This window comes from Arachis ipaensis, chromosome B4 (assembly GCF_059453495.1).
Source record: "Arachis ipaensis isolate K30076 ecotype BB chromosome B4, ASM5945349v1, whole genome shotgun sequence".
In the NCBI taxonomy this organism is placed as follows: Eukaryota; Viridiplantae; Streptophyta; class Magnoliopsida; order Fabales; family Fabaceae; genus Arachis; species Arachis ipaensis.
The window spans coordinates 1,801,469-1,821,840 of NC_142439.1; the positions used below are offsets into that span (position 1 = coordinate 1,801,469).

General features: G+C 35.9%; 3 protein-coding genes across 4 annotated transcripts; 1 reads left to right on the top strand and 2 right to left on the bottom strand.

Annotated features, from left to right (window-relative positions):
* The first annotated feature begins 435 nt into the window (after positions 1-435).
* On the top strand, positions 436-15,279 carry CERK1 (chitin elicitor receptor kinase 1). Its single transcript, XM_016341490.3, has 13 exons — positions 436-485; positions 7,189-8,066; positions 9,421-9,454; positions 9,551-9,558; positions 9,679-9,840; positions 10,887-11,080; positions 11,672-11,761; positions 13,607-13,700; positions 13,783-13,934; positions 14,018-14,112; positions 14,261-14,399; positions 14,635-14,733; positions 14,835-15,279. Exons 2-13 carry the CDS (start codon positions 7,430-7,432, stop codon positions 14,997-14,999), a joined length of 1,869 nt encoding a protein of 622 aa, XP_016196976.1. The 5' UTR covers positions 436-485; positions 7,189-7,429; the 3' UTR covers positions 15,000-15,279.
* Positions 6,286-6,850, bottom strand: LOC110270818 (uncharacterized). Its single transcript, XM_021120250.2, has 2 exons — positions 6,623-6,850; positions 6,286-6,546 (listed from the first exon to the last, which is right to left on the bottom strand). Exons 1-2 carry the CDS (start codon positions 6,836-6,838, stop codon positions 6,286-6,288), a joined length of 477 nt encoding a protein of 158 aa, XP_020975909.2. The 5' UTR covers positions 6,839-6,850.
* On the bottom strand, positions 14,612-19,309 carry LOC107638289 (ARM repeat superfamily protein). 2 transcript variants are annotated; one of them, XM_088483402.1, is made up of 8 exons: positions 18,901-19,309; positions 18,619-18,710; positions 18,353-18,503; positions 17,046-17,173; positions 16,781-16,939; positions 16,521-16,706; positions 15,600-15,862; positions 14,612-15,012 (listed from the first exon to the last, which is right to left on the bottom strand). In XM_088483402.1, exons 1-7 carry the CDS (start codon positions 19,079-19,081, stop codon positions 15,650-15,652), a joined length of 1,110 nt encoding a protein of 369 aa, XP_088339528.1. In that variant the 5' UTR covers positions 19,082-19,309; the 3' UTR covers positions 14,612-15,012; positions 15,600-15,649. The 2 variants fall into 2 exon arrangements, with proteins under 2 accessions (XP_088339528.1, XP_088339529.1); XM_088483403.1 differs by lacking the exon at positions 14,612-15,012 and adding an exon at positions 15,451-15,521.
* Between the last annotated feature and the right edge of the window lie 1,063 nt (positions 19,310-20,372).

A 20,372-nucleotide genomic window follows, 5' to 3' on the forward strand; every position in this document is an offset into this window, starting at 1 on the left:
TTATAATTTTTTATAGTAAATTTTTTTATTTAAACGAGTTTATCAAATTATTGTTGATTATATATTTAAAAATTTAATATTTTAAATCTCACTAAATAATATAGTAGTTATTTTAAAATTTAAATTTTTTAAGATTATAATTTTTTTATTATTTAATTTATATGATAGAACTCAATAATTAAAAAACCGATTTGTGAGATCACTTGTTGAATCTTACTATTTTAATATAATTTTTTTTAAATAACTATATTTATTTAGTGAGATCTAAAAGATTAAAAAATTTTAAAAACACTAAAAAATATGAGAAAAGAATCTCTAAAACATACCAAAAAAAAACATTATAGTAGTGAGTAGGAAATAAATTTAACTATAACGGCTAGAATCGTAACTGGAAAACATTTGTTGTAACCAAGTTATATTTAATTTTATGTAAAATTAATAACTAAAAATAATTAAATAATTTAATTGATTAGACTAAATTTTTAGTTGAGAAAAGGACAAATAGGTCCCTGACCTTTTGCCCCGCGGACATTTTCGTCCCTGAGCATTTGAAAATACTTTTAAATCCCTGACCTTCACAAATCTTGGACGGATGAGTCCCTCCGTCGAATTGCCTCTGCCAGACTCGCCGGAGAAGTCTGATGTGGCTCTCGTGCGGATGACGTGGCATGACTGGTTGACACCTGGACTGCTGACTGGAAAGCTACATTATAAAATTGGACAAATAAGTCCCTGCACCACTAAACTACGTCGTTTTGATTTCATCCCTTACAAAGTCCCTTACAATACCCATTACACCCATACCACCCTTTCTGAATTGCATAAAACCCTAAGGATACCAACGATCATCATACTCTGTTTCTCCCTCCAAAAAGATCACTACCCAGGCTGAGACATTTGCCGTGTGCAGTGACCGTCGAAGAGGCCTCCATTGTTATCTGAGTTGCTGTCTTCGTCACCGAAGGTAAGAAGTTTGTTGTGTTGCTTAGTTAGTGGATTGTGATGTTAAATACTTATGCAAGTATGAACTCTGTTGTGAAAGGACTGATCGTGCATGTTGATAGAAGTTGTCAAAAAAGTATTGGGGTTTTTCGATTGAAATTGAATTACTGTTAGGGCAAAGAAAGCTTCTGCGGTGATTTTTCGTTTCTGTATGTTGAAGGCCATTGCTTGTTAATATGTGAAAAGAGTAATTCTTGATCATTGTTTACAATTTTTTGTTTTTCTTTTTTTCAGATGGTTGATGTGTTTGTGGTGCCTGTATTCCACCATGGAGGTAATTTTGTGAGAGAAAGTAATGGCTCTCTGGTTTACAAAAATGGGAAGGTGGAGAAGTTTCCAGAAATGGACCTGGACTTCATTAATTTCGGAGACTTGATCACATTGTTCAAGGGGTTGGGGTACCAATCATACAAGACAGTTTATTGGTATGATCCAAGGAGTCCTGATATTGAGTCTGGGCTGCATATTTTGACAGGAGATGCAGGGATTAACGCAATGCGAGAGAACAAAATGAAGAATACAGAGACGGATGAGTTTTACCTATACTTTGACCACCCTGTTGATGAACCTGAGATTGTGGAGGATGCTGGAAAGCAAACTAACACTCCTGATGATGGAGAGATTTTGGTGGATGATCAGAGTTCGTCATCTGATGATGGGTACGAGAGTACGGAGGATGAGCCCTACAAACCTCCACCTCCCGGATTTGAAAGTAATAGTGATGATGATACCAGTGCTGATGAGAAAGGTAGCAAAAGGCAGAGAGTAATGAAGGGAAAGAAAAAAGTTGTGTCTCCAAAGAAGACAACTGCAAATAAGACAGGTGCTAAAAGAAACAGGAAGACGTGGAAGAAGATGGGACAAAGTAGTGGACCCAATGAGCAGCAGACCAGAAATAATGTTGGGTCTGATCCTAATGTGCAGCCCAACAGAGGCCCAGAACCAAACAGGGACCAACATTTTAGGTTCTATGTGAGCCTGATCCAAGATGATGATGATGACCCGGTATATGATTATGAATCTGAGAATTTACATACACCTATTTCATCAGATGATGAATCTAACAAGCATAAATTCCCTGAGTTTGATGATGATTATGAGCATGGAGAGGGGAGATTTGAGTTAGGGACTAGGTTTGCCACCATAGAGCGATTTAAGGAAGTTGTAAAAGACTCATTCATTGCTGAGGGTAGGGAGCTTAGGTGGATTAAGAATGACAAAGAGAGAGTGAGGGTGGGATGCATGGATGATGAGTGTCCGTGGTTGGTTCATTTATCATACAATAAATCTCTGCAATGCTACCAGGTGAAGACTTACAAAAATGACCATACATGTGCAAGGGACATGGGAAGTAATGCGGCTGATCAACATTGGATTAGCTTGAAGGTTGAGAAGAGAATGAGTACACAGCCTCATATGAGGACAAGTGAGGCTATTGACTTTCTCAGAGAAGAATTCTCACTCACTGCACATCCAAAAATGGTTTACAGAGCAGTTAGAGAGGCAAGAGAGAGAATCATGGGTAATGAGAGGGAGCAGTATAGTAATGTTAGAGATTACTTGTTTGAGATATTAAGAAGCAATCCAGGGTCTAGGGCAGAGTTGTGTGTCACTCCTATACCTCAATCCCCCCCTGTTTTTGATAAGCTTTATATATGCTTAGAAGCATGCAAACAGGGGTTCAAGAGTGGGTGTAGGCCATTGATACATCTTGATGGCTGTTTTCTGAAGACTTATTACGGTGGACAACTCCTCACAGCAGTGGCTCAGGATGCAAATAACCAATTTTACGTGGTTGCCTACGGAGTAGCTAGGTCTGAAACTAAGGAGTCCTGGAAGTGGTTTTTGACTCTGCTCCAAGAGGATTTGGGGGATGTGCAGACTCATGGTTGGAACTTTATGTCCGACCAACAAAAGGTAAACTTGATAATTACTTTATGTCTTGCCATAGTGTTATGTAATTCTTTAATGATGAGTGTTATTGAATACTAGGTTATTTCTTAGTAGCTGGATACAACTATTGCTTTACTTAATATAATTAGTGCTGTTTAGCTTAGTATGAATGTACAACTACTGCATAACTTGAAATAAATTAGTGCTGTTTTACTTGCTATGTATGTACTACTGCTGCATAAGTAAAAAAAATTATAGAGATATCAGTTAAAGTTATAATTAAAGAAAGTTACTGCTGCATAACTTGATATGAATTAGTGCTGTTTTACTTGCTATGTATGTACTACTGCTGCATAAGTATAAAAATTTAATGAGATATCAATTAAAGTTATAATTAAAGAAAGTTACTGCTGCATAACTTGATATGAATTAGTGCTGTTTTACTTGCTATGTATGTACTACTGCTGCATAAGTATTCAATATTTATAGAGATATGAGTTAAAGTTATAATCAAAGGAAGTTACTGCTGCATAAGTATAAAAATTTATAGAGATATAAGTTAAAATTATAATCATAGGAAGTTACTGCTGCATAACTTGTTATAACTTGTAAGAATGTACTTACTATGAATGTACTACTACTGCTGCATAACTTGTTATACTCATAATGAAGATTATTAAGATAAGAGTTAATGTTATAATCAAAGCAAGTTAATTAGTTAGTTACCAATCGTGATATGCTATATATGTTGACTTCTTGATGATATAATCAAAGCAAGTTAATTAGTTAATGTTATAATCAAAGCAAGTTAATTAGTTAGTTTCCATTATAACTCTGCTGCACATACTATATATATATAGCAGCATGTACTTCTAATCATGTAACTTCTACAATAATTTAATCCATGTAATCTTTATTAATATATTCCTTTCTTTTACAAACTCTCTGAACTCGTATCAAATAAAATTGTATCGATTATTTTAGATATTTATGAAAATTTTTAATTAATTATATATTATAATTAAAAACTATCTAAATAACAATTAGGTTTCATAAAAATTCAATTTTTAATATTATGTTATTGGGTAGCAAATGTATCATGACTGTTGTGTTACTTTATATGATTGTGCAACTGCTATGTAGGGATTGTTACCTGCATTGAAGTCAGTTATGCCAAATGCCCATCACCGAAACTGTGTGATGCACATTTGGAAAAATTTTATTATCAACCGTTTTAAGGACCTCTATATTCGGGAGGTGGTTTGGGATTGTGCTAAATGCACCACCATACCAGAATTTAAGGAGCAAATGGAAAAACTCAAGCGAATTAACCAGGGTGCATGGGAGTATCTATCGAAATTTGAGCCAGCAACTTGGGTGAAGGCCTATTTCTCACATGGACCAAAAGTGGACAACCTCACAAATAACATGTGTGAGGTGTTCAACGCGAAGATAGTAAACTATAGAATCAAGCCTATTCTCACAATGTGTGAAGAAATTAGGTGCTATCTGATGAGGAGGATGGTCAAACATAAGCAGTAACTAGAAAATTATTCTGGAAAGCTCGCACCTGTTCAGCAGAAAAGGCTGGATCGTCTTATAAGGCCCAGCAACAAGTGGCTTGCAGAGTGGACAGGTGACGAGGAACGTAAGAGATTTGAAGTGAGTCGTAAGAATACAAAGGTAGATGTGGATCTCATCAAGCAAACTTGCTCATGCAACAAGTGGCAGCTGACTGGTTAGTTCTAATTATATGTTAAATCTGTTCTGAATTATATGGTTTACTGTTCTAAATTATCTGGTTTATTGCTAACTAGTGCATGATATTGGTCTGTTTTAGGCATGCCCTGTATCCATGCAGTAGCAGCAATCAGGAAAAGACATGATCAACCAGAAGAATATGTTCATCCATGGTTATGCATGGAGTCAATCCATAAGACATATTCACATTCTATTCAACCGGTGCCTAGTCAGGAATTTTGGATACGGAGTGAGTATTCAAGACCAGATCCTCCCATCATAAAGAGACCAATAGGCAGACCAAAGGTACACAACAGACAAAAGGATCCGGCTGAACCAATGATGCAGCAAGGTGCCAAGCTGAAGAGATCCTTTAAGGTAACTTGCAGTAAATGTGGCTCAGAGGGACATAATTACAAGACATGCAAGGGTGCTCCATCTAACCCCAACTGGAAACCTAAGACGAAGAAGTCCAAGAAAGGTGGGACAAGTCAGTCACTAGTTGTCCTTCCACTATCACAGTCAGCACCAAAAGATGATGTTAGTATTTTATTTATTCTTAGTAATCTGGATATTTGGTGTATATATATGTTTAGTTCAATATTTAAGGATTTATATAGTAATGATCAACATTGGTCAACTTAATTGGACAGGATGCTCCTAACACCCAAAGTGATCCATCTAGCTAGGCTCCAGATGTAAGTTTTATATATTATTGTGAAATGTTGACCCTTTAAACTGTTATTTATCCTAAGTCTCATGAATACCGTCTTATGTATCACAAACAGGTTCCAAGTGCTGTGGCAGCAACACCAAACCCTGTAACACCAGCTCTCGTGGCAGACCAACTCACAATCAGAGGTACACCATTTAGGCCTCCACTTCAAGTTCCATCCACAGCTCACCAAACAGTTCAACCAAAAACTTCAAAAATCAGACCCAAACAGAAGATATTCAGGCCACCTGTCCCACTTTGCCCCAGTTCACTCCCACCTCCAAGTCAGCCTGCACCACCACAGCTTCAACCACAAGGTGCTCCACATGGCCCACAACCATCTCAAGTCAGGCCAGGACCGAGTACAGCAGCTTCCAAGGAGACATTGGCAGCAGCAAGCACAGCAACAACAAGACTGTTCAAATTCATTCCTAATCCACCATCCATCAATCCAAAGACATGAAGAAATATGACACCTTGGACATCCCACTATGCCTTGTAATAGCATTTAGGAAACTTGACTGTGAGAACAATGTTTTTTTGGGAGAATTGGTTTTTTTTTTTTGGAGAAGCTCTTAGGATTTTATAAACTGTTGCAAACTTGTTAGGTGTTTGAGGCTTACTTTTGTGATGTTAAGCTTCATAATACTATACACTTGAACAGATTTGCTCTTTTTGGGCAGCTTTTAAAAAATTTAACTGTCGCAAAGATGTTTACATAACTTTCATGTATACAACTTTCATCCCTACTTTCCTCAATCATTTAATGCTTCTTTGGATATTGACAACATATTTTCAACAACCTACGAATATCATAACTTTAATTGCATTTAGATAGATAATATGATACATAAATTGCCTAAACAGCATGTTTCAATACACAACAAAAACCAGGATCAACACATTTTCCTACTCTACTTTCTAAAATTCATTGCTCAGTCACTAAATACATAAAAAGCAGCCACAACTGCACATACAATTATAACAACACAACAAGCTAACAAATTTTTTTTCTTCTCTAACACAGTAACCTTCTCCTCCAGTACAGCCATCCTATGACGAAATCCCTCTTCCTCTTCAACAACTTCTGCCTCTTTCTCAATCAGAGGTCTTTTATCAAAGATGCAACCACTGCTTCCAATTCTAACAAGATGCTCATCGACCCAAAGAAAAAACTTGCAATGCAGTTGGTTTCCCTGTCAAAATTCCCAAAATAATGTAATATATCAAACCATTCAAACAGAACAAAATTCCCAGGTTTTTTTATCTTACCTTATAGAATGGGCAACCCAAAAAGACTCTGTTTGGGTTGCTAATCGTCTTCGACATATACATTATCGCATAAACTCCACAGAAGCATCTCGGGGCGACATCGTCCTTCAGGTCTCCGTCGTGCACAACACAAGGGTCTGAGCTTGAAGCATAATTTTCTTCTCTTACTCCTCTGCGGCTTCTTCTCGACATTGCTGATGCTCCATTAGCAGCCATGGTTGATGCAGATTGAGCTCCTCACACTGGCCTCCAGAAAGAACGCAATCAATTTAAGGATTAGGGATGAAATCAAAACGACGTAGTTTAGTGGTGCAGGGACTTATTTGTCCAATTTTATAATGTAGCTTTCCAGTTAGCAGTCCAGGTGTCAACCAGTCATGCCACGTCATCCGCACGAGAGCCACATCAGACTTCTCCGGCGAGTCTGGCAGAGGCAATTCGACGGAGGGACTCATCCGTCCAAGATTTGTGAAGGTCAGGGATTTAAAAGTATTTTCAAATGCTCAGGGACGAAAATGTCCGCGGGACAAAAGGTCAGGGACATATTTGTCCTTTTCTCTTTTTAGTTTTTTACCAATAACTGAGATTCCAGCTTGAAAATGGTGGAGACTCATTCAAACAATTACAAGCCTGCGGAGTAGAAAAAACTAAATCGGAATCAAAAACTAAAAGGAAACTGTCAACCTTCTCTTTCCGCATCAAAACTTCATTTCACCTGGTCAACTCTGCAGAACACAAGAACACATTTCCAAATCAACCAACCCCAACCCAGCTCTTCGTTTTTCTTTTCTCTGTGTCTCTCTCTGGATGGAACCCAGATATGGGTTTGCATCTGTGCTCTTGCAGTTGTTGCTGCTGGGTTGCGTTCTTTACGGCGCGGAATCTCAGTGCAGCAAGGGCTGTCCACTAGCTCTAGCTTCCTACTACATGTGGACAGGCTCCAACTTGACGTACGTTTCACAGATCATGAAATCCAACGTCCTCTCGGACCCAAACGGCATAGTCAACTACAACAAAGACACGATTCCCAACAAGGACAGTGTCCAAGCCTTCATAAGAGTCAACGTTCCGTTCCCATGCGACTGCATCAACGGCGAGTTTCTAGGGCACACTTTCAAGTACGATATCCAGAGCGGGGACACGTACGAGCATGTGGCGACTAACAATTACGCCAATTTGACGAACGTGAATTGGCTGAGGAAGTTCAACACTTATCCTCCTAACAACATCCCTAACACTGGAACCCTTAACGTTACCGTTAACTGCTCCTGTGGGAACAGACAAGTGGCGAATTATGGTTTGTTCATCACGTATCCACTTAGGCCTGGGGACACCTTACAGGCTGTGGCGAAGAATCAGAGTGTTGACGCTTTCTTGCTTCAGAAGTACAATCCCTCTGTCAATTTCAACCAAGGCTCTGGCCTTGTTTATATTCCAGGCAAAGGTAACCCTTTCTCAAATACCCTTTTTTGCTTCTCTTTGGTGCTCTTGGTTTGTTTTTGTTGACACAATACTAAATATTTTTGGTTGCGGTGAGACAAAGATAGGAGAGACTATATTTACATGAATTTACTAATTAAGTAGCTTACTCCGTACCAATTCATCTACGTACCGGAACGTCACATGTATATTTTTCACATAAAATGGTGAAAATTCAGGTACTATTAACTTCTAACTTCACGAGAAGTTGATAGCTCGAAAGCAGTTAAATAATTTGAATGATTTGACTAAATTTTTATCTAATAGCTCTCAGTTATCAATTTCACATGAAGTTGATTGCACCTGAATTTCCACCATATTTTATATATGGTGTACTGCGAACTGTGAACCCATTACTGTACTGGAAACGTATTGCATTTTATGTAACTATGGGAGAGACATGGTCATAGTTTCGTGAATTTACCAAGGTTTTTTCGCTTACCGGGACCCATGGATCCCTAACTGAATTGCCTATGGGATTACCATTAATGATGGTGACAGTACTGGTCCCAGACTTAGAGGAAAATTAATAAACATAAAAGGCGAACCCGCAGCTATGGATGTTTGGATTTTGGAAGTGGTAAAACAAAGAAGCAAGTCCATAAGAGATTAAAGAAAGAAGTGAAGAGAGGAAAAGTTAGAAGGGTGGATCCAAACTAAGAGAAGTGAATAAAATAGGTTTTTTGCTTCTCTTTTTTTCTTTTGTTAAGAAGGTACCAATTATTATACTAGAACGTACCGTGTACATATTGCATTGTAAGTTATTAAATACATTATCATAAGAAAGGACACTAGTGTTCATTTTCTACCGTGTCTCAATTTCGGTCTCTTGTCCCACCCTATCCGCTATTCTAAAAGCTGCTTTTATTTTGTAATTGTGTGTTAACTTTTCATGTGGGTTAGGAGATGCCAGCCTTCACTTTTCAGCATTGTTTTGCAACAATTATTACGTCGAACTTGATTGGATGCCCCGATCATTTAATTATAAGCTCTCCTTGAGTTGTGAATAAAAATAATGCCAAAAGAGGGGACAACAGTGCCTATTAGTTTACCGTTAATATTTGACAATAGTAGAATGACTCGAGCCTAATATTAATTCAACAATGATTTTGGAATTGTTATTTTTTCCTTTTTCTTATGTCCATATAAGATCAGAATCAAGCACATTTGATAGTTTCCATAGTTACATTCTTGAAGCACAAGCACATTTGATGCTAGCAAACATCATTTTTATTTATCTGAATCTGGCTGTTACAGAGCATTTTCCTAGGTACTTCAGTTTCTATTCAAATGTCTTACTTCTTTGTGTCATTTTACAGATCAAAATGGTAGCTTTGTGTTTTTGTCATCCAGGTAAACTGTTACAGCACTTGTTATGCAATCTGCATGTAGTTGCTTTACCTTTCATTTGACTAAAATGACTGAATATCATTTTATTTTCTTCTGCAGTTCTGGAGGTCTGACTTTCTTTCTTCTTGGAAAGTTGTTTTTGTGAGGATGATTGTCACTTCATATGATATTAATATAAGCTGCTGGTAATGCTACTTTAAGCTCATAATTTGATACTATATAAGCAGGTCTTGCTGCTGGGGCTATTGCCGGCATAGTCGTTGGTATAGTAGCTGGTCTTCTATTAGTGGCTGTTGGTATATATTTCGGATATTTCAGGAAAAAAAAGATGCAGAGGGAAGAATTGCTTTCACAAGACTCCAAACCAATGTTCAGACAAGATGGTAAAGGTGTGTTTATCTCTACTTATATTCTGTCAAACACCTTCCTTCCACTAACATTAGATGCTGATGAATGATACAGTGCTGAAACGTATACTTGACTTGAAAAAAGTTAATCATTGAAACTAATAACTAAATAAACCTCATTCACATTTACTAAAATATATCTAACCAAAATAACCTCATTCATCCTTTAAATTGTAGCTCAGATATCCCTGATCTAAATGAAATCTAAAAAGTTGAAGGTGTAAACTATTTAAAGCTGTTATCATTGTCTTTTACATAGAATATGTTCTAGCTTAGTGTGTTAACTTTGTTACTAGAAAATTATTTGACACTAAACAAAAAATCTTAGGCAAAGAATCTAGATTTCAGATTCCATTTAATGTTATCTAATTATCTTTTACATACATTGAATGAGATGTGTGCTATTCTTGTTTGAATTGGTTTCGTTTTGAATCTGTTTAGATCAGCCTTGTTTTGATGGCCCTCCTACAGTTTATATTTTTTTTAATCTTGCTCTACCACATATAGCAATATGCCTTCCATTTGACATCATGAAGCCACATTTGCTAAGTCTCTATAAACGTTTCTGTAGGTGTCATCCCAACTTTCTATATTTGTTCCTGCTCTCATATTTTGTTGTAACTCAAATTATTTGCCACAACAATTATTTCTCTGCTAACCTTTTTGTGTTGCCCTTGTTGGTGTGAAAATTGTGTTTTGTATATTTCAGATAGTAGAACAGTGGCCAAATAAATAGTCCAGAGGGTACAGCTGTACATTACACTATTCATAGAATTAGGGAGGAAATATTCCTCATAAGATAGATAGCAGAGAATCTGCTTTCCTGCAATAGCAGCTAAACTAAATAGAAAATAATCTACACTAATTTGTACACTAATGTCAAGATATTTATCCTGAAAGTGAGGCTTCAATCTTCAAATAATTGCCCTAATAATCTTCAATGAAACATCAACAGTTGGAACCTTCTACAACATTCACTTCCTTTCCCTCATAACTAAAGTTTGTGATATGGTGCTTGTCTTTCTTAGATGAAACCTCGCGTAGTGCTGCTTATGAAGCTGCAGGGCCTGCTGGGCCTGGTACCATCACAGGCATAACAGTGGACAAATCAGTTGAGTTTTCATATGAAGAATTAGCAACTGCCACGAATAACTTCAATTTGGCTAATAAAATTGGTCAAGGTGGTTTTGGTGCTGTCTACTATGCAGAGTTGAGGGGAGAGGTTAGTATTCACATTCATCTTACCGAAGCAATTTTAAGAAAGTTTCAACCTGTTATTTACTGTTTTTATTTGCGGAGGTTGTCATATTTGATGAATGAAGGCTTTTGTCTTGGAGTGGTTGCTCCTTGCTAGTCAAAAGAAAATGGATGATAGAATTTACTATTAACTGATAGAAAGATTGATTTATGAAGAAGATAGATATCCTCGAATCATGGCAGAAAGTGGATGAAAAGATGTCGTGGTCTTATTGTAACTTGCAAACCAGTTCTTGTGAAGTAACGTTGGGATAAATCAAGAGTTGTAACTTAATTAAACATTGGTTCCTAGTGCCTTTTTAAAAGGAAGTAATTCTTAATTAGTGCAGGACCTTATTTCCTAGAGCTAGTTATTGAATTAATTAAATTAAAGGATGTATCATGAGTCTAGAAATTCATAATCATGCATCATGACTATAAATTCTGTATCAATGCCTTACAATGCTTGGTAATGTTTTACAAGGATCAAAGTATTTTTGGTTCTTAAGAACCATTCCCTAGTGTTCTTTATAGAATCCTTATTCTCATTATAACAGCCAATATTCTGTGCCTGCAGAAAGCTGCAATCAAGAAGATGGATATGCAAGCATCAAAAGAATTTCTTGCAGAATTGAAAGTCCTGACACGTGTTCATCATCTAAACCTGGTATTAAATGCTTCAAAATTTTATTGTGTTTCTGAATTGTGTACATGCAGGTGACATCAGAATAGTTTTAATAATGTCAGTGATGAGATCTAGTAATATCTTTGGCATAGACTTTTTGCCTCTAGAATATGTGTTTAGTAATTAGATTAGAGCACCATCCATAATTGTTATATTATACAAGTAACTAACTGAATATTGTTACTGGTGAATGCTATCTATTGCGTCAAAATTTGCCGATGTAGCACGTTAAATGACTCCACACTGACCACAACACACATCTGACAATCATAATTGACTACTAATATGACAAGTTTATGAAATTAGATCAAATCAATCCTGAATTGGGGGACCTTGAGGCATTGAAATTCCACAATTTGGAATTGATTTGATCTAATTTCATAAACTTATCATGTTAGCAGCTATTAAAATTTTTAGGTGTGCACTATGATGTCATTTAACGTGTCATATAAGCAAATTCTGACGCTCTCAACAACGGAAGTGATGGAAGGACTAATATGACCAACTTAAAATCTTTGAAAGACGAACTTGATTAAAAAAAACTTTCAGGGACCAATTTGTAGACCGAGTGATCTTTTAGGGATGAATTTGACCATTTACTCTTTTTTGTTTCTGTTTCTTATTGAAACCATCGAAGGGGAGCCTTGGAGCAACGGTTGAGTTGTCTCCGTGTGACGTCAAGGTCAAGGGTTCAAGCCATAGAAACAGCAATTGATATAATTATCAAGTTAGGCTGTATACAAATCACCCTTTGGGTGTGGCTCTTCCTCCAACCCTGCGTTAATGCGGGATACTTGTGCACCGGGCTGTCTTTATTTATTTTTTGTTATTGAAACTATCCCAAAAACTGATATGCCCCTTACACGGGAGTGCAAGTGAATTATGAAAGATACACGAAGTTTAAGATAGGAAGCATAGGGTGCAAGGAGAAAGGGGGATTCAGTCATAGGAGAGTTGGGAGCCTGCAGTCTGCATCTCTTTTTTCTTTCCTTTCATTAAGTATGCTTTTACCCTGGTAATTGGAGCTCTTCTCGGTTTCTTTAATAGTGACACATATCAGTACCTCTCAGAAGCTGTTTAATTTTCCATGCATGTTCAATTTACTTCCATTTCCAATTTTAATTCCTTATCTTTATTTAACACCAAAAGAAAAACAGAAGGATGATGGAATACAGCGTACTATGGTTTTATCTGTCTCCAACATCTGTTTTCTGGTGTCTACTCATCTTGTTCTGGTGGTTGGAAGCTCTCTGACCTTGTTTCCAGGATATCTGGGATGATATTGGTACTTGTTTTTAGGATTTTGGATCTTATGGACCCCTTTTGCCTATAAATCATGAAATGGTAACACAAATTTTGATTCTGTGTTTCCCTTGAAGTTGGCAATTGCATTTTCATGTTTTCTGCCTATTTTTTGTCATTCATATATTCTACTACATTTTAGCATTCCTGTCTGTCCTGCACTCTAGTTGGGTTTCTTTTCAGCAGTTCCAGTTCCCCAATTTGTTTGTGGTAGTTCCAATCTTTTCCAGTTTGTTGTCTTTGGCTTTCTTTTGAGGAATTCAGTTCCATTTGACCTTCCACTGGTTCGTTTGCTTTCCATTTCACCAACATTTAGGCATAAACTGCTCGCTTCTGTTTACAAAACCTTCTAAGTATATTGTTCTTAACATATGTTGTCGGGAGAACTTCTGTGACATCGTTTGTCACTCCTCTTTGATATTTAGTGTATGTAAGTCTGCACAAGGATTCAATGGAGATGTGTTTTGTATTATAAAGTCTCAACTCTTTTGGTGTGTGTCTCTGAAACTCTTCATTACCATCCAGGTGCGGCTGATTGGATATAGTATCGAGGGTTCGCTTTTCCTTGTCTATGAATACATTGAGAATGGAAACTTGAGTCAGCATCTCCGCGGTTCTGGTTAGATCAGCTCATGTGATTTTTATTTACAAATACTGTATTTCTAATTGTTGAGTTAATGCTGAAGCGATAATATTGCCAGGAAGAGAGCCACTGCCATGGGCTACCCGTGTTCAAATTGCGTTGGATTCTGCCAGAGGTCTTGAATATATTCATGAGCATACAGTGCCTGTATATATTCATCGTGACATAAAGTCAGCAAATATATTAATAGATAAAAACTACCGCGGAAAGGTTCAATAAGTTTTCAGATCTTATCTTAATTTCTATTACTTGGATCCTCATCATAGATACTCATAAGATATTCATCTTTGTAGGTTGCCGATTTCGGATTGACTAAACTGACAGAAGTTGGAAGCTCATCACTTCCTACTGGTCGTCTTGTCGGAACTTTTGGATACATGCCTCCAGAGTATGATAACTTACGCTCTTTCAGTACGAGTGTTGTTAGTCATGCTAGATCTTTTAATCAAATCTGTTTGCCAAGTGCATTTATTTGAGGTTGAAATCATTGATTTCATTGGAATTCAGTTAAGTAATTACCACTGTTTTGTTTGAAGGTATGCTCAATATGGAGATGTATCACCCAAAGTAGATGTGTATGCTTTTGGAGTAGTTCTTTTTGAACTTATTTCAGCTAAGGAAGCTATCGTCAAGACAAGCGAATCTGTTGCTGACTCAAAGGGCCTTGTGGCTTTGGTGATCATAATTTCTTCACTCAAAAATTTTACAATTAAGGGGTGTGGTTAGAAGAATGTTTCATTCCTGGAAATTTTACACTAAAACCTTACATCGGAATGATTTTACAATTCCCACGAATTTGAAAATTTTCATGAACCACATGCCTTCTTAGTCATTTTCATTATTTTCTGCGATGAGTAGCATTTAACTGCCTAATCACAGTAAAATATATTAAATTCTTTTTATAATGCAGTTTGAAGGAGTTCTTAGTCAGCCTGATCCTACAGAAGATCTTTGTAAACTAGTGGATCCAAGGCTTGGGGAAAACTACCCTATTGATTCAGTTCGCAAAGTGAGCATATTTGTTTGATTCGACTGTTTGAGCATTTATTTATTTATTTATTTTGTAATGATTTCAAGTCCTCAATCTACCATGACTTATTTGGCTTCCAGATGGCGCATCTAGCGAAAGCTTGTACACAGGACAATCCCCAACTGCGTCCGAGTATGAGATCCATTGTCGTTGCCTTAATGACACTTTCTTCAACTACTGATGATTGGGATGTTGGCTCCTTCTATGAAAACCAAAATCTTGTGAATCTCATGTCCGGAAGATAGGATGATACGACACCTGAGTATTTGACCATGTAAACAATTTGGGTAAGTTCAGAATACACGGGAATTCTTGAAAGTTGAAACACATCAGTAAAACCTAGGAGGAATTTGTACATCTTAAAATTTTATTAGTCTGAACAAAGTAGAAACGGTGGTGAGGTTAACATTTTCATCATTAATTTCAAGCAATGTACATAGTACATAAGCCATTGAGATATGTTTGTTTATGCCCAGGTACATTCATCCCTTTTAAAGCTGTGTAATAAATCCAATTTGATCTCAAGATATTGTTGCCTCTTTGTTATCACAATCTTAGTAATGAGCAGATCAACAACTACCTATGTTGAACTTCAAAGGAATGATTTGTTAAAATCAAAATCTCATTAACATTTGTCCATAACATAGAATAAGATAGTAAAATGAACAATTGTCGATAACAACTCTCAACGCTGGATTGACTCGTTCATAGATTCTTTTTCCTTTTTGGTATACACAACTATAAGATTGATATTAAGTTATTAATCCCTGTAATATGATACATCAAAATTGTGAGAAAACTAAAGGAAAAAAAAGGTATAAAAAACATTAAATAATGATACAAACCTAGAAACTGAATAATTATGCGTCATTATGATCACAGGAATGTGAACTCATCACTGCTTTACGAGTTTTTTATGGAAAATTTGTTCCACTTCAATGCGAAGGGTTTCCACATCCATCACATAGTCTCTCTGATACTCGTCTGCCATCAAATCATGCAACGATTGCTTCATCCTATTCAGTGCATTTCCCAAAGCACAAAAATCTCTGAAAACGATAGCTTCGGTGATCCTTAGTTGCAGAAAACTTCTAATCGCTACAAGAGCCTGTTTAACACATGGCAGAAGCAATGCCACAAAGTCAAATCAAGAAAGCTCAACATGAACCCCAAAATGGGCTCCTTTTTTCAGACAAGATATTTAAAGAAGGTAAGCACAACCACCAAAGGTCAATCCATGGAAACCTAACGAAATAAGCATGTGACTAGACTAAGGCTTGGTTTGGTAAAGTTTTTCGAGAGGTGCTTGTGCTTGTGTTTGCAGCTTTTAAAAGCTAGGATGCTTTTGAAAGCATCTAAGGAAGAGCTTTTCAAAGTTAACTTGTGTTTATCAAAATTAAAAAGTCTTATATAACATCAATCATTAACTAATATCTAAATTTAATTCTTACATTAATGTCTATTATAGTATTTTTAAATTTTAAAAACTATTTTGTCAAAAGCACTTGTTGCTTGTGCTTATTAAAAGTCATTTTTAATTTAATTTATCAAACATAGATGCTACAACTTTTGAAAAGCTAGCTTTTATAAGGTCCGTTTGAAATTTTTTTTTTTACCAAACTAAGCCTAAATGACTAGTCCGGTATGAAATAATCTTAAAATGTTAAATGAAGGATTGCATTTTCCAATAGCATCATAGTCACGCAACACAAAAGCAGATTTCCAACAATTAAAAAGATAATATGAGATGCCATGTCAATAATCACCTTCTCCTGGAGATCAAGATCAGGTGATGCAGTTAAATCAACTACTGACTTCAACAGATCCCGATCATTGAAAAAAGGCGGGCCATCTCTGTCTACATTCTCTAGTTGATACGCTGCTAGATCAGCCAATAGGAGCACAGCCTTCTTCCGTAGTCTGATATCAAGATTAGCATTCCTCAAAATATCCTATAGATAAACCAGCCTCAGTTACCAAAACTGTAAACATCAACATCAAATTATCATATAAAATTTTTGCTTACGTGAAGCATCCAACCTCCAGCTTCGGCATAGAACTTCTCCTGACTTGCAGCATTATTCCGAATTAATGCTGAAACTGCATATAGTGCCTTATTGGCTTCTTCTACAGAATCAGATTTTACCATTTTCATCAGCTTAGAGAGTACTTGGAGTTCCAAGACCTAAGTTGACATTTGAGAATGTTAATTTATATTGCTTAGCTTCAATCATTCTCTAGAAACCAATGCACTTCCAAATACTGAATGCATCATCAGAGGAAAAGCATACCTGCTGCTGCACAATTGGGTTATTTTGACTAGCTTTCCCGAGGATCCATGCAGCAATTGTCCTTATGCCTGGATCAGAGTGATTAAGTTCCTGTGTAATCACGACAAGTCCCCCAAGTTTGTGCAAATCTGAGAGATGCATAAATCTCTATAAGAAATACACTACTTTTCTATAACAAAAGAAATATTATTAAACAAAAAAGAAATAATTTTGTATTGTGGCAATCTTTGAAGTTATGTCTAGGTTTCTTCTTTAGTGCTATAAGTGGTAGGCGAATATGCTAGTTTATATCCTTACCCATAATGGATTCACCTATAAGCAACATTACACAAATCAATTACATATAGAACAAAAAAATGAAGACTAGTGGAAAGAAAATCAGATGAAGATATGTTGTATTAAATGCATTGTCCAAAACAAAGGAAGATTGGAACCTATTATTTGTTTCCAACGCATTATATAACAGAGGGATCCACTAATGTCTCAAACTCCCACACTTATTTCCTTCATTTCTCCAAAAGTATTCAGTATTTGATTCTCTTTTCAATTGTTTTTGAAGTTCCTACTCCAATGGTTGTGAGTAATTCTCGAGGACTCTTAGAAAATAAAAACTCTCTCTCTCTCTCAAGGGGGAGTCAAGTTGAATTTCTAGAAACCTCAAGAGAGGTGATTGTAATTTGGCCTAAACGCAAACATAAAATAAAATTACTTTATTTATGACTATAATAGCAGCCAATTCTACCAGAATTGACATGAGTTATGGATATTGTTCTAGGAATAAACACTTCAAGCAGCAAAAATGGTTTTTCATTTTTCATTATCTAAGGTAGAGACACTAATGAACTTCCTTCTAAGATGCACACTGTATTCAATCTCACAATCTCTCACTCTCCTACATACAACTTTCTATATCCATTGTCTTTGTATTTGTATCTCTGAGACACTAACCACAGGGAAGTTAATGTAATTGGGGTACACCTCGGTTATGAAAACATAGACAATAACACAAAAGGTAGTATGCATGTTGTCCCTAACATTTAGGAAATTTTTCAAAAATACCCCTATCGTTTAACTTGATTTTATTTTGTCCTTAACATTTTCGATTTGTGTCAAAATTACACATGAATGTTAACTCCATCAAAAACATTAGGGACCTAATCGAAAACATCCATGGATAATTTTGACATAAATTGAAAACATTAGGGACAAAATTGAATGAATCGAATACGTTAAAAACAAAACTAAATCAAATTAAACATGTTAGAGAAAAAAAAAAAACATACTTTACCCTAACAGAAAATACCTACCGTTTGCATTATCTATTGGCTCCACGAGCTCTAAGAGCTCCTGTAATGCACGGTACCTATCTTCCAATGATGCTGACTTGTTATTCAAGTCACTTATAGCAATCTTCATTAGTTCCCCGTCCGAAGGCATCTTTGTTTTCTCCATAATCTCCTGTTTTAACAGCCAAAAAGTATGTATCACAATACAAAGAAACAACAAACACCAGATATCACAAAAATAAGTGCAATTAATGTTCGAATGGATTGACACATCAAACATCCCCAACCTTGATTTCCATTTGGCGTTTCTGGAGCTCGCTTGGTGAGAGCCGTTGCTGAGCTTGGGCAGATTCCTTTAATTTTTCGGGATCCGAATTACCTAATTTGCCAAATTAACAAAGAAAAATCGTTTACAGCATTAAACATTCACTTCCAACTTTTCATGTTGAGATTCTTTTCTAATTAAAAAAAAAAAAAACATTCAAATTGACCAAAAAGTTACTGAAAAGTGAAACATTGATGATTTTACATAAATATGAAAAGCAAAATAAAAAAATAAGTTGACATACTTATAGCCCAGTTTAACATGCTGTCCAGTGAAGAAAAGCCGCCGTCGGAGTTTTCAGGCGGAACTAAAACAGAATCCACCGCATCAGTGGGCAATAACAGGCCGCCGGAGCTGTTGTTGGTGTCTGCGCGGCACATCGCCACCGCCACGAAGAGGAGGAGAGTGAGGCATATTCGGTCCATTCGGAAAACGCGAAGAAACAACTAACAAGGCACTTCAGAGTTTTCCCCCCTCCTTCTGCTTGCTTCTTAATAAGCAGGAGTGCTGAACTAACTTCACACTTCAGAGAACCTCAAACTTTTCTTTTTAATTGACACGTCATGTAGATCAATCCCTACCATTCGTTCCAAGATCCAACGGCGAGATTTCGTAATGATGATGCGCGTTTGTGTAGTTTATTTTTAGGGTTTGCAGTGATTAAATTGGAAATTTATGGAGTTTGTTAGGTAGGGAATGGTTTTTTGTGAATAAAGTGCATAATGAGTTCTAAAATTGACCTAATAAAATAAAAATATATTATACTCCTAAATTACTCATTTAGATCTTAATATTAGTATAACTATTCACATATCTAGTGAATTGAATATTCAATATATTCGCCAAGAAGCAATAGCTCAAATGGCATAGTCTCTCCATACTCAATTAAGAGGTTGCAGGTTTGAGTTTTCATATCTTCGGTAAAAAAAAAAAATATCCAATATATTCATTATTCATATTAATTTAATATTTTCATTGTCTACTTATACTTTTCCTTAATTTATTGGATCATTAAATTGTATCGATTAATTTAGTCTCAGTAAATAAAAGGTGCTTTTTTTTCATATGGAAGTAAAAGTAGTGATATATCCTAATATTGTAATCTTTTATATTTTTTAAAAGTGTGAAAAGTGCGAATTCAAATTTTTTAATATTTTTTAACAGAAATTTTTTTGTCCAATTTCTATACTTCTCACAAATCGGACGGTCTGATTTATGTACCTGTCACAAATTAGACGGTCCAATTTTTATATTTTTCACAAATTAAATGATCTAATTTCTATTTCTCTAATTAAATAGTTCCACATTCAAAAATAACATTCTATCAGTCTACGTTTCAAAAAAATATCATTGCTGTTCCAATATCAAAAACAAAAAATATAAATAAAATATATAAAATAATTAAAAATTTAAAATTAAAATTTAAAATACATCTTTTCACTAATATTTTAAAATAATTTAAAATTTAAAGTGCTGTTCTTAACTTGCCCTATTTTCATCCTTACCATGAAGCATGGTTTTAGTAGCTATCCAGAATGTGGGAAAACTTCATGGCATTACTAAATCTATGGTGTCAGACAGGGATAGGGTATTTATTAACAGCTTTTGGAAGCAGTTATTTAAGGCCCAAGAAACAAGTTTAGCTGTGAGCTTGGCTTATCACCCTGAAACTAATGGTCGGATTAAAGTGTTGACGACACTTGAGATGTAGTTAGT

Excerpts from the sequence above, each read along its gene's own strand:
- LOC110270818 (XM_021120250.2), bottom strand. The coding sequence starts at position 6,838 with ATGGCTGCTAATGGAGCATCAGCAATGTCGAGAAGAAGCCGCAGAGGA. Across the intron at positions 6,547-6,622 it reads TGGGTTGCCCATTCTATAAG|GGAAACCAACTGCATTGCAA; the intron begins GTAAGATAAAAA and ends GAATTTTGACAG.
- CERK1 (XM_016341490.3), top strand. The coding sequence starts at position 7,430 with ATGGAACCCAGATATGGGTTTGCATCTGTGCTCTTGCAGTTGTTGCTG. Across the intron at positions 9,841-10,886 it reads GTTCAGACAAGATGGTAAAG|ATGAAACCTCGCGTAGTGCT; the intron begins GTGTGTTTATCT and ends TGTCTTTCTTAG. Across the intron at positions 13,935-14,017 it reads ATAAAAACTACCGCGGAAAG|GTTGCCGATTTCGGATTGAC; the intron begins GTTCAATAAGTT and ends TCATCTTTGTAG.
- LOC107638289 (XM_088483402.1), bottom strand. The coding sequence starts at position 19,081 with ATGGACCGAATATGCCTCACTCTCCTCCTCTTCGTGGCGGTGGCGATG. Across the intron at positions 18,504-18,618 it reads AACGCCAAATGGAAATCAAG|GAGATTATGGAGAAAACAAA; the intron begins GTTGGGGATGTT and ends CTGTTAAAACAG. Across the intron at positions 15,863-16,520 it reads ATCTTGATCTCCAGGAGAAG|GCTCTTGTAGCGATTAGAAG; the intron begins GTGATTATTGAC and ends TGTGTTAAACAG.